The 14,117-nt window shown below is 41.2% G+C and overlaps 1 protein-coding gene across 6 annotated transcripts in view; it reads left to right on the top strand.

The window, feature by feature from the left end:
* The window catches only part of NR2C2 (nuclear receptor subfamily 2 group C member 2), a 79,182-nt gene that overhangs the window by 32,767 nt on the left and 32,298 nt on the right, over nt 1–14,117 (top strand). For all 6 annotated transcript variants that reach the window (XM_075938755.1, XM_075938754.1, XM_075938756.1 and 3 more), the window contains 8 exons: nt 157–259; nt 3,780–3,959; nt 6,550–6,697; nt 7,572–7,665; nt 8,258–8,391; nt 10,557–10,734; nt 11,842–11,963; nt 13,585–13,724. In XM_075938755.1, the coding sequence (XP_075794870.1) occupies nt 157–259; nt 3,780–3,959; nt 6,550–6,697; nt 7,572–7,665; nt 8,258–8,391; nt 10,557–10,734; nt 11,842–11,963; nt 13,585–13,724 (1,099 nt within the window). The remainder of the gene's footprint in view (nt 1–156; nt 260–3,779; nt 3,960–6,549; nt 6,698–7,571; nt 7,666–8,257; nt 8,392–10,556; nt 10,735–11,841; nt 11,964–13,584; nt 13,725–14,117) is intronic.

The raw sequence follows: 14,117 nt of genomic DNA, 5'->3' as shown, positions 1-14,117 counted from the left end.
CTACAGATCCTAGGAGTATTTAACTGGAAGCACTAACCTACAAGAGTTAGCGATGATAAGTAAATCAGTTGATCTGAATACGAAATGTTTTTAGTGCTTGATTTAATGTGATATATACAAGCAACACCGTAACTGTTCTGGCTTTTTTTTTTTTAGATCGTGACAGACTCTGCTTCAGTAGAACGTTTATTGGGTAAAACTGATGTCCAGCGACCACAAGTAGTAGAGTATTGTGTTGTTTGTGGAGATAAAGCATCAGGTAAGCAAATATTCTCTTGTAAGAGACATGTTACTAGTACAAATAGTGTGATGCTGGAAGGATGTTGTGTTTATGTATTGTGAGAATAGCAATTGAAACTAGATCAAAAGAGAATGAATTTACAGTACAGAAATGTGTTGGTTATCATCTATGGCTGGTATACTTGTGAGTTGAACACAGTTGTGAACAAGTAAGTTAAGTAACTTGAAAGATTACCACAATTATGGCCAGGTTGGTATCATCCTGCTTAAACCCTCCTTAAACCAATATTAGTCAGAACTCCAAAACTGGCAACAAAACTTTCACTTTTGACCAGATTGCAACAACACGGTGTGAGAAGAGTAAGAGTTAGGGAGCCAACTATAGCAGGATCAGTCTCCCTAACACATAGAATCATAGAGCTGGAAGAGACCTCAGGAAGTAATGAAGTCCAGCCCCCTGCCCAAGGCAGGACCAATCTCAACTAAATCAACCCAGCCAGAGCTTTGTCAAGCCGAGACTTAAAAACCTCTAGGGATGGAGATTCCACCACCTCTCTAGGTAACCCGTTCCAGTGCTTCACTACCCTCTTAGTGAAATAGTTTTTCCTAATATCCAACCTAAACCTCTCTCACTGTAACCTGAGACCATTGCTCCTTGTTCTGCCATCCATCACTACTGAGAACAGCCTTTCTCCGTCCTCTTTGGAACCTCCCTTCAGGAAGTTGAAGGCTGCTATCAAATCCCCCTTCACTCTTCTCTTCTGCAGACTAAACAAACCCAAATCCCTCAGTCTCTCCTCATAGGTCATGTGCTCCAGCCCCCTACTCATTTTGGTTGCCCTCTGCTGGACGCTCTCCAATGTGTACACATCCTTTCTATAGTGGGGGGCCCAGAACTGGACACAATACTCCAGATGTGGCCTCACCAAAGCCAAATAAAGGGGAATAATCACTTCTCTGGATCAGCTGGCAATGCTCCTCCTAATGCACCCTAATATGCCATTAGCTCTCTTAGCTACAAGGGCACACTGTTGATTCATCCAGCTTCTCATCTACTGTAATCCCCAGGTCCTTTTCTGCAGAACTGCTGCTTAGTCATTCGGTTTCCAGCCTGTAACAATGCTTAGGATTCTTCTGTCCTAAGTGCAGGACTCTACACTTGTCCTTGTTGAACCTCGTCAGATTTCTTTTGGCCCAATCCTCTAATCTGTCCAGGTCACTCTGGACCCTATCTCTGCCCTCCAGTGTATCTACCTCTTCCCCTAGCTTAGTGTCATCTGCAAACTTGCTGAGGGTGCAATCCATCCCCTCATCCAGGTCATTAATAAAGATGTTGAACAAAACTGGTCCTAGAACAGATCCTTGGGGCACTCCACTAGAAGCCAACCACCAACCTGACATTAAGCCATTGATCACTACCCATTGGGCCTGACAGTCTAGCCAGCTTTCTATCTATCTTACAGTCCATTTATCCAATCCATATTCAGTTAACTTGATGGCAAGAATATTGTGGGAGGCCGTATCAAAAGCTTTGCTAAAGTCAAGGTATATCACATCCACTGACTTTCCCATATCCACAGAGTCAATTACCTCATCACAGAAGCTAATCAGATTGGTCAGGCACGACTTGCCCTTTGTGAATTCATGTTGACTATTCCTGATTACTTTTCCCTCTTCCAAGTGCTTCATAATGGATTCCTTGAGGATCCCCTCCATGATTTTTCTAGGGACTGAGGTAAGGCTGACTGTGGGTAGTTCCATGAATTGTCCTTCTTCCCTTTTTTAAAGATGGGCACTACACTTGCCTTTTTCCAATTATCCGGGATCTCTCCCAATCTCCACGAGTTTTCAAAGATAATGGCCAAAGGCTCTGCAGTGACATTTGCTAATTCCCTCAATACCCTCAGATGCATTAAATCCGGGATTTGTATATGTTTAGCTTTTCTAATATAGTTCCTAACTTGTTCTTTCCCCACCAAGGGCTGTCCATCTCCTTCCCGTACGTGTTGCCTAGTGCATTTGTCTGGGAGCTGACCTTGTCCATGAAGACGGAGGCAAGGAAAGCATTGAGTACTTCAGCTTTTCCCACATCATCTGTCACTAGGTTACCTCCCTCATCCAATAAGGGCCCCACACCTTCTTATTGCTAGCATACCTGTAGAAACCTTTCTTGTTATCCTTCACATCCCTTGTTAGCTCCAGTTCCAATTGCGCTTTCGCCTTCCTGATAAGTCCTCTGCATTCTCGAGCAATATATTTATACTCCTCCCTAGTTATCCGTCTAGGTTTCCACTTCTTGTAAGCTTCCTTTTTGTGTTTAAGCTCACCAAGGATATCCCCGGTAAGCCAATCTGATCACCTACCCTATTTGATTTTCTTGCTGCGCATCGGGATGGTTTCTTCCTGTGCCTTTAATAAGGCTTCTTTAAAATACTGCCAGCTCTCCTGGACTCCTTTCCCCTTCATGTAACCATGCTGGGGAGAAGGGAACTGCATGATTAATTGCACTTCCTGATTGGTGGAGAGGAGGAACTACCTGTTATTAAACCCAGCAACAGAACTGGTTGGATGCTCCATGTCCATAGCTGTGCATGCTCCTACTTCCTTCCCAGCCTATTCTCATGAATGCTTCAGTCCCTGCCTTATTCATTTTGGCACTCCAGGCTCTGCTTCTTGACCACATTTCTGGCTCACCCATCAGCTGTAGAATTCTTCTTTTGATCCCTGGTTCTGACTCTCAGTTCTACTCATAACTACGCCCCGTATATATCCTGTAGTCCAGATCCTAGACTCTAGCTTGGTTCCACTCTAATCTCCAGGCCTGGCTACCTCCCTGGTTCCAACCATTGGGCATGACTGCACAGATCCCATTCATGTCCCTAAGAGTTAGTTTGGCATCCAATGCTTTTTTTTTATTCCTAGGCTAGCTTGAACTGAGAGTACAGTGTGAAGGGAGTTTACTCAGTGAGCCCTTTCTATCCATCCAGTGCATTAAATAAGCTGGGGTCCTATGGATAAAGGAAAAGTAGTATGTGCTCATATAATTAAAGTCTAGGGCTCAGAATTAATGTTGCAGGGACAATGTTCATTTTTGGAATTTCTTTTGTTTTGAGTGGTTGACTTGCAGCTTCAGTGTTCTTTCAATATTGTTTTGCATGTAACAACCTTCATATATTTTGTATCCATGAATGTGACTCCATTAGCAATTATGTAGCTCTACTGATTAACTCCAATAGGAAGCATTAGTCTTGAGTTAGAGCAGATAGTGCCATTATACATACCCTTTGAGGATGGTGAGAAATGGGCTGATTCTGAACAATTTCCAGAGGAAAAAAACACACAAAACTGTGACATCAAACTAGAATAGTGATTTCACCATCAGTGCCTGCAAATAGGCGGGAAAAAAACAGGAATCTAAAACAATTCTAAGTTATGATTTGTCAATAGGCTCTGCCTGCTATACATAAAATTTTGGTATGAAAGATATACATCATTCCCTTATGGTAACAAAGTTGTACATGCATTTCCTTTTCCTTTAGGTCGCCACTATGGTGCTGTCAGTTGCGAGGGATGCAAAGGTTTTTTTAAAAGAAGTGTAAGGAAGAATTTGACCTACAGTTGTCGTAGCAACCAAGATTGTATCATCAATAAACATCATCGGAACCGTTGCCAGTTTTGTAGGCTTAAGAAGTGCCTAGAGATGGGCATGAAAATGGAATGTAAGTGTTCATTTCTCAAACTGATGTTATGTCTACCAAATAATAAATATGTAGACTACCAGTACTCTTAAATATATTTTCAGTTTTTGATCTCCATATATGTGAAACACCAAGTTCTACGACATCTGCAATGCTCCCTTGAATACAAATCAAGAAGTATCAAATCAAGTATTACGAAATTTTTGTCATCTAAAATATTTACCTTTTCTAAGCCTGTTACTTGGTTCAGTTTTGTATAGGAAGTTCAAGCTACAGTGATGAATTTTGAACTTGGTCTCTTAACACATACACTGAGAAGACAGATGAAGCCTCATTTATAGTGCATTTTACAAGTACAGTGTTTGTAATAGAGAATGACACTCCTGTTCTCCGCCTGTGGCACATATTTGTGTAGTTTCCTGTGGGTTGTAATGTTTTGGCTTAGCTTCGGATGTTGAGTTTAGTGTGTGGATGTTGGGTGGTGTTGCTGGCCTCATATATATAGGAGGTCAGACTAGATGATGTAGCGGTCCTTTCTTAAACTCTGTGACCTTGCTTTGGTATAACTTCTGTATGAAAGTTTCAGAGAGGTAGCTGTGTTAGTCTGTAGGGGTACGTCTAGACTACTTGCGTCTGGTGACAGAAGCATGTAGATTAGACTACCAGGCATAGGAAAATGGAATAACTAATATTATTCCAAAATAACAAAGAGTGTGTCTACACTGCAAGCTATTATTTTGAAATAATGGCAAGCTGGAGGACTTCTTACTCTGACTTCTGTAACCCTCATTTTACAAGGAGTAGGAGAAGTCACTCTTCCTTCAACTTCCTGCTGTGTAGACAGCACCAAAAGCCAAATAAAGTTATTTCGACTTAAGCTATGCAATTGACATAGCTCAAGTTGCGTAGCTTAATTAAACTTTTGCCCTGCTGTGTAGACTTGCCCTTAAAAAACAACAAATAGTCCTACAGCACCTTAGAGTATGTCTACACTGCACCCTAGTTCGAACTAGGGTGACTAATGTAGGCATTCGAACTTGCAAATGAAGCCCGGGATTTAAATACTCCGGGCACGGAGTTCGAACTACCGGGGCTTTAAAAATGGCGGCGCCCGGAAAGATGCAAATGAAGCCCGGGATATTTAAATCCCGGGCTTCATTTGCAACTTCGGTTGACTACATTAACCACCCTAGTTCGAACTGGGGTGGTAGTGTAGACATACCTTGAGGCACTGCAGGACTATTTGTTGTTTTTTAAGTTTTTTCTTGTGTATGGATAGATTTGTTTTGCTGTCAGATTTGGGGCTTTATTTCTCCTGTTACGTACCATGAATCCCATTTTTTGCAGATTTCCCATTAAATAAGGCTTGTTATGTTCTGTGAAGTGGGTATGCAGTGTTCTCTGCCTTAGTGGCACACTACTGTGTAACACTGTACTTATTCCAGATTCGTTTTGTTAAATGAAAAGACAAAAAAAATAAGTTTGATAATCATTGCAGATATTATTCCAATACCTTCTTTACAAGTCTGGGATTATTTTATCATAAATATGATTTAACTGTAAAGAACCTGGAGTCGAGGCTGTCAAGAAAGAATAATGCCATAATGCCACGTAAGAGGAAGATGCAAAGACATCATTATGTTTTCTTGATCCTGGGCTAGCTGTGTGCCAGTCTCCCCCTCCGTGTAAATTAAGCTTGAAAATGCTCTGAATTTCTCTCCCTATCAACAGTCCTAAAGGGGCTCTTAAACCATCTGGGATCTCTGGAGCACAGGGAATCACAGGCAAAGAATATCAGTTTTAATATCCCAATTTTCAGGTGAGACATTTTTTCAAGTGAATATCATGTAGTTAAATGACTTGCGCAAAGTCACACCACAAATTAATGGCACAAGTTCCTGGCTGCCAATCCCATGCATAGTCCACTCAACTATAATGATGCAATATTACAGCAGTATCAATTTCATTTTCTTTAAAATCACATTGTTGTTTTCTGATTGTTTTGCTTGAGATTCATCCATATTACTTTTAGAACCTTGAATAGTAAGCCTTTTTTTCCTACACTTTAAAACTAGAGATATTTTTGGTCCCTCAGAGATGTATTTAGGAACCCACTAGCCCTTCTTCACTGGCCAGACATTCACATATCCATTGTGCCTGGACATTGAACACTCTTCTACCATATAGCAGTGTCAATAGTCCCTCTTAGCCTGCCTGCCCTATCATGAATCTTAAGTTTTAACAATTATTTTTTTTATAAAATGTTCAAGAAATATCATTGGTCCTAAAATGTATATATTTCTTTCCTCAGAAAATATAGTGTGAAAATGTGTCTTCCAGAATACTTACTGTGTTAAAATGCAATGCAATAGGAAGCTCTAACCCTAATCCCGCAAAACACTTAAGAATATGAATGAACATGTGATTAAGTGCATTGGAAGACTGGGGCCTACGTGTCTTCAGTTATCATACTGAATTTCCAATATTGCATTGATCTGAAAAGAGCCAATACATTTAATGCAAACTGAAATCCTGCTTTAAGATTTTCCTTTATTTTAGTTTTTGGATGAATTACTTCCCTTCAAATCTGTGTTTTTCTGTTCTGATATAGCGGTTCAGAGTGAAAGAAAGCCTTTTGATGTGCAACGGGAGAAACCAACCAACTGTGCAGCTTCAACTGAAAAAATCTACATCAGGAAAGACCTAAGAAGCCCTCTCATAGCCACTCCAACATTTGTAGCAGATAAAGATGGGGCCCGGTAAGTTTTTAGTTTTAAAATGGGTTTGTTTAAGATGCCTTCGCGTTAGAGCTCTTGTGGAGTCAAATTTATAAACAATGGACTCGTTGAGGGTTCAGATATTTCCAAACAAATAGGCATGAAAATACATTTGGATACAATAGTAATGAATACTATATAATATCTTAACATAGATAGAAAATAGCAATGTAGCTTAAAGACCATGTTTTCAAAAGTAGGCACAATTTTAGGCAGTTTTTTCCAGTACAAGTTTTTGTGTGTTCAGGAGCTCAATTATATGTGCAGGTAGTATTTGCACAAAGAATTTAGGCATTTATGAGTCTGGATATCTGATACACACATGTTATGACTTAAAATGCCATGGCAGTTTGGGAAGCTAGACTGGAGACTACTTTGAAAGTTTGTTGCAAAATCCTTACATTTGTATTGTGCATGAGTGTCTAATAAATAGGTCAAACACATTGGCTGTGTCTACATTGGCATCCCTTTCCGGAAAAGGGATGCTAATGAGACACTTCGGAATTGCAAATCCGCGGGGGATTTAAATACTCCCTGTGGCATTTGCATTTCCATGGCTGCCGCTTTTTTCCGGCTCGGGGTTTTTGCGGGAGAAAAGCGCCAGTCTAGACGCGATTTTCCGGAAAATAAGCCCTTTTCTGGAGGATCCCTTATTCCTGAAAGCGCAGTTTCTTCCAAGATATGAACTATTTTTTGGAAATAGATTTTCAGTGGGAGGGATAAATTCTCAACCTCACAAGATTAAAAGCCCGGTAAGGCTGATGATTACCTCATTATACTGAACTGAAATAAATTACTATGTATTTTTAATTATTTTTATATTATTCACTCTTAGATTCTTTACATTTTTGAATAGGTCAACAGGACTTCTTGATCCAGGGATGCTTGTGAATATTCAGCAGCCATTGATACGAGATGATGGTACAGTCCTGCTAGCTACAGACTCCAAGGTAATATTCTTTTCATTTCATTTCAAATCTTACATTTACTAAATTATTTTGGCTGTGTTTTTAGAAGGAAATCCTTATGACCCATTTGCAGTCACAAAGGTTCTTACCTCAGTTGAAAGGTAGAAGACATTAGAAAATGGAGAGATCCCCACCCTGAGGTGGAACGTGGAATGGGAAGCCCTGTTCCATCATTTCTGTAACATGTAGTTTGAGACAATAATACCATAGTGCTCTGCAGCAAATCCTATATTTTGGGAAAGTTGGAATGGATAATCTAGAAAATCTTTTCCATCTTTAACTTATCTGATTCAGGGAGACATACTTTTTTCCCCCCCAGATATAATTATGAATGAATTTATGTTGATAATCCTGTATTGATCCATCACAAAAAAACACACCAGAAGTCAGGAGGGAAGATTTTTGAGAATTTAATGATCATCCTTATCCAAATGTCAACCACTGTCCTTTACTGTGGATAGTCATAAGGAAGTGAAACCTATGTGGGAGCAGAGGAAGGGGATACAGAGGATTTAATAGGTATCAAGAGGCCATGAATAATTTTGATCAATTAATATGACTTTTTTCTTTGTAGGCTGAGACAAGTCAGGGTGCTTTAGGAACACTGGCAAATGTTGTAACATCCCTTGCCAACCTCACTGAGTCACTTAATAATGGAGATACTTCTGAAATCCAGCAAGAGGATCAATCTGCAAGTGAGATCACTCGGTATGAATTTATATTGGCAGCTAATTTAGAAGGCATACCTATACTTTTGTAGGTTTGCATTACAATAGTAATGACCTTTTTCAACTCACTGTATAATTGCATTAACATTCCGGCTACGTCTACACTGGCCCCTTTTCCAGAAGGGGCATGTTAATTTCAGAGATTGCAATAGGGAAATCCGCAGGGGATTTAAATATCCCCCGCGGCATTTAAATAAAAATGTCCGCCGCTTTTTTCCGGCTTTTAGAAAAGCCGGAAAAGAGCGTCTACACTGGCCCCGATCCTCCGGAAAAAGCGCCCTTTTTCGGAGGATCTTATTCCTTTGAAGTAGGAATAAGATCCTCTGGAAAAGGGCGCTTTTTCCAGAGGATCGGGGCCAGTGTAGACGCTTTTTTCCGGCTTTTCTAAAAGCCGGAAAAAAGCAGCGGACATTTTTATTTAAATGCCGCGGGGGATATTTAAATCCCCCGCGGATTTCCCTATTGCGATCTCTGAAATTAACATGCCCCTTCCGGAAAAGGGGCCAATGTAGACGAGCCCTCCATGTTTGGCTTCTGCCTTCAACCTGAATTTCTGCCATTCTGAAGAACTCTTTTCATTTATATTACTGTTACAAATGCTCTCTCCTGTTTGGTACAAATGCAGCATAATAAGGCAGAGCTGTATTTCATATTTAATAAGTTACATGAAATAAAAACTAGTTTGTGACAGCAAAAAAACTTTTCCTTAAAAATTGGTGAAAATTAGTAATGATTTTATATTACTTCAATTTTTTTCTTTGATTGTGTGTGTTTAGTGTTTGTGAAAGAAAGAAAATGGTAACAACAGTGCTGTGACAAGCATAGTATAGGCAGCAAGCATCTCCCACACAATTGTCATGAACGCTCAGTCCTGACCTTTAATGTCTCCTAATTTACTCTTAAATTTTTCCGAAGATGAGGCTGACAATGTGGAAACAATTTGGATTATGTCGAGATCATCAAACCTTGTCTTTTATGGCAATCCAAGGCAGAATTTGAACCCCAGCTCTCCAAAGTTATTATCTCAATCTCTTTTGTTTATTTCAAAATCAGGAAACAGGGAAGTAAATGCTCCATTTGTTTTTTACTCTTTGTTTTTTTTTAAAAATGGTACTGTAATATGTAATGCTAATGTATCAAAACAGGAAAAACACCAGATTTTAAAGCAATCCTATCCCATCTTTTCCATATAGGTTCCCAGGATAAGATTTTTAAAAATAGAAGTTACATTTAGGATACTAAATAAACTAATTTTTAAAAATGCAGATCACCCAGCTGCTTCTGCTGATACTAGCTTTATACTTTTAAATCTTGGTCCCAAGGAATAGATAACAAGGAAACAGATTGCTTGGGAAATAGTTGCTTAATAGCATTATGAAATAACATAATATGAGTCTGAAATGGTCTCAGTTCTCCTCTGATTTTGAGCTCTCGTCTTTATGGGAGAGGAGTTGTAGGCAGTCTCAAGAAGCTAGTTATGTTTTCCTGATTTTGCACTGGCCTAGCTGCAGTTTTAGTTAGAAAGACACCTAGAGGCTAAAATGTATGCCATTCCAATAACATCCCTAAGGCTATGTCTACACTGTGGGGGGTTTCCAGGATACCTATCCCACAAAACCCCCACCACATCCAGGAAACGTGTTTGCTCTTCCCGTTTTTTTTTTTTTTTTTTTTTTTTGCAGAAGAGCAAATGAGCTCTTTCAGGGAGCCCTGTATTCCTCATTTCACAAGGAATAAGGGTTCCTCCGAAAGAGGAGGCTTTTTTGTCATTTGGCCCTGTCTAGATGGGGCCAAATGGCAGAAAAGCCTCTTCCGGAAAAACAATCGGAAAAAGCTACGCAAATTGCAAAGCGCAATTTGCATAGCTTTTTCCAATAAAACCCAATAGTGTAGTAGACCTAGTCTAAGTGACCGTATGCCAGAGTAAGATCCTTGTAATGAAGCCCCAAGGTAAGAGAGAGGAAGGTGGGTAACCAGTGCAGGAGACACGGTTGCTGAAATAAGAAAGAGCAGCTGATGCAGGGCATATGCTGGGGAGAACATCTTCTAGATGGAAAAACTTGCAGTATTTGATTTGCCCTGAACTCCAAATGTGTTAATAGATATAAGAAAAAACACTTGTATTGTTTATTCATTTATTTAAAGGGCATTTGATACTTTGGCTAAAGCACTTAATACCACTGATGGCACAGTAGCTCAGAACTTGGCAGATGGGATGGATCCTACAGGAGGAGGGAATATTCATGTAATCAGCAGAGATCAGTCAACACCAATCATTGAAGTGGAAGGACCCCTACTTACAGATACACATGTCACATTTAAGGTGGGTCCTTCCTGAAATATATTTTTGGAAAAGACATAACATGGAATTTTAGTAACGTGTTTTTTCTTCTATAATTATATTTTGCTGTAATCAGTATTATCTAGCATACTAGCTATTGTTGTTAAAGACATAAAAACACCCCACATTTCCCTTGCACTCTGTATCCTGGAGCCCTGCAGATGCCCTCTCATTGAGACATTTCAATTGACAGTGGAGTAATTTTTGGTTTAGATTTACATTTTACATATAATTCTTCTGGGAATTACTCTCAGTGTTAAATACAACAAATCAATAATACCAAATGTGTAAATTCATACACATTGTTACTAAAAATGTTGAACTCTTAACTTTGGCTGTTTGAGGCACCCTCACATCATGGATATAGAAAATTTGGGCCATTTTCAAAGAATTATTGCTATATTTTTATGGTCGTGGTTTGGGGAACTGATGTGGAATTGCAGAAGAGATTGCACTTTGAAGCTGCTGTATCTTCAAGTGACTTTGAGCAACCACATCTTTTAGCTATATTCTATAAGAGAAATCAATAAGGATGTTTCTTTGTGTTGTCCAAGTGCATTTCCTTTAAGCAGATAAATATCATCAAGACAGTGAAGTAAACAATATATAGGAAACCTATTCTGTGCATATCAGGTAACCGGTGTTTTTTGCAAGTGAAGATTCATTCATATGGCATGGCTTTGCCAGAATAGTATTGATTTTAAATAATTTGTAATTTTAAAAAGTTGTATTTAGATATGATTCTCATCATTTTTATAGTAATTGTAAAGGTAATAATGCTGCACACAGCAGTGACAATTCAGGGATATGTGTTGTTGCATGAATAATAAAAAGTACTTTTAAAGTAATCATCTCATTCAGCTTCCCATATTTCTCCTACTTTTATACCTCCCCCTTTTAAGCCTGTACTTCTTACCAGTGCTAATGAGTTATGTGCTGAAGTTTTACTAATCTAACTCAATCATAAATGACAACTTTCAGCAAAAGACTCTGAAGGCAGATTGCATGTTTTATTCAAGTTTATTTAATTGATAATAAACATTTATGTCTGACCTGTACAGACTATACTGTACTCTTATTTCTGTATAGCTAACAATGCCTAGTCCAATGCCAGAGTACCTTAATGTGCACTACATCTGTGAGTCAGCTTCACGTCTGCTTTTCCTCTCAATGCACTGGGCTAGATCCATCCCTGCTTTTCAAGCTCTTGGGTAAGTGAATATTTTTCTACTGAATAATTACTTAAGTTTTAAGCTGAACATTTTCCAACTGTATTGGTTTGAAGTTAATTCATTTATACTTAATGGTTTAAAATGTAGAGACTACACATAGCACTTTTCTACATTTTGAAGAATATGAAAAACAAGATGACTGATTATGATAATACTTAGCATTACAGCACAGGCAGTCCCCGAGTTACGCGGATCCGACTTATGTTGGATCCGCAGTTACGAACGGGGCACTTCCTCTCTCTGGTCTCGAGCAGACCAGGGAGAGGAAGCAAAGCGGCGGCTGAACGCGCGGCCAGCTGACAGCCCAGACGCGTCTGGGCTGTCAGCTGGCCGCGCGCTCCGCTCTGGTCCCCCCCGCCCCCCCCCCGTCTGCAGACCAGGGGGAGGGGGAGCAGAGCGGAGCAGAGCAGAGCGGCGGAACGCGCAGCCAGCTGACAGCCCAGACGCGTCTGGGCTGTCAGCTGGCCGCGCGTTCTGCCGCTCTGCTCTGCTCCGCTCCGCTCTGCTCTGCTCCCCCTCCCCCTGGTCTGCAGACCAGGGGGAGGGGGAGCAGAGCGGAGCACGCGGCCAGCTGACAGCCCAGACGCGTCTGGGCTGTCAGCTGGCCGCGCGTTCCGCCGCTCTGCTGTGCTCCGCTCTGCTCCCCCTCCCCCGATCTGCAGGGGGGGGGAGCAGAGCGGAGCACGCGGCCAGCTGACAGCCCAGACGCGTCTGGGCTGTCAGCTGGCCGCGCGTTCCACCGCTCTGCTCTACTCTGCTCCCCCTCCCCCTGGTCTGCAGACCTGGGGGACGGGGAGCAGAGCAGAGCAAAGCCGCGGAGCCCGAGGGCAGCAGGATAGCCACAGCGCGTCTGGGCTGTCCCGCTGCCCCCGTGCTCCGCGGCTTTGCTCCGGACGCCTGTGGTACAGCAGCTGGGGCGCTGCCGGTTGGTCCCGTAGCGCCGCTCTGGGTGCCACTGGACCAACCCAGCAGCACCCCAGCTGCTCTGCCCCAGGTGTCCCCTAGTCAGCAGCTGCTGAAAATGACCAGTGGCTGACTACAGGAAGCCCCTGCCCCGGGCTTCCTGGAATCAGCCGCTGATCAGTTTCAGCCGCAGCTGACTTGGGGATGCCTGGGGTTCTTAAGTTGAATCTGTATGTAAGTCAGAACTGGCGTCCAGATTCAGCCACTGTTGAAACTGATCAGTTTCAGCAGCGGCTGAATCTGGACGCCAGTTCCGACTTACATACAGATTCAACTTAAGAACAAACCTACAGTCCCTATCTTGTACGTAACCCGGGGACTGCCTGTAGTCAATGAGGCTGTACTGAAAAACTGAGTCAAAAGCTAGTGCCGGTTTTTTGGACATACAACTTGACAACTCGAAGTAGCAGGATCTCCATTTTGTAGATCATCTTTAATAATTTCTCATAGCCAGGACAACCACCCCTAAACACTTCTGTTGCAGTTATATTTTAATTCCTGTAATTTGTCAGTATCTTCCTGTCACAGAGGTGCCCAAAATACTATCATTATTATAACCCTAATTTATACATATAAGATAATACCAACATGAGTTTAATACTTGCTAGAATTGTTTGTTTGATTTGTGTCTTTTTAGACAGGACTGTAACACAAGCCTAGTTCGTGCCTGCTGGAATGAACTGTTTACCTTAGGCCTAGCACAATGTGCACAGGTGATGAGTCTGTCTACTATCCTAGCAGCTATCGTCAACCACCTGCAGAACAGCATACAAGAAGGTACGTGTTAGGTAGTACTAGCTATTAGGTACATGATACTTATACAAGTTAGGCAGGCATGTGCTATTTTCAGCAGTAAAGAATTAAAAACATGTGTTTGTACACTTTTTTCACAAAGCATTTTCCAAGGAGGAATGGGTATTGTCTATCCTCCCCCAGATCCAAGCACAGAAGGAATCATAGAATCATAGAATACTAGGACTGGAATGGACCTTGAGAGGTCATCGAGTCCAGTCCCCTGCCCCCATGGCAGGACCAAATAATGTCTAGACCATCCCTGATAGACATTTATCTAACCTACTCTTAAATATCTCCCCAGATAGAGATTCCACAACCTCCCTGGGCAATTTATTCCAGTGTTTAACTACCCTGACAGTTAGTAATGTCCAACCT

This window comes from Pelodiscus sinensis, chromosome 11 (genome assembly GCF_049634645.1).
Source record: "Pelodiscus sinensis isolate JC-2024 chromosome 11, ASM4963464v1, whole genome shotgun sequence".
NCBI classification, from domain to species: domain Eukaryota; kingdom Metazoa; phylum Chordata; order Testudines; family Trionychidae; genus Pelodiscus; species Pelodiscus sinensis.
Note: the sequence above shows the minus strand (reverse complement) of the source record. Positions and strands in the feature narration are given on the sequence as shown.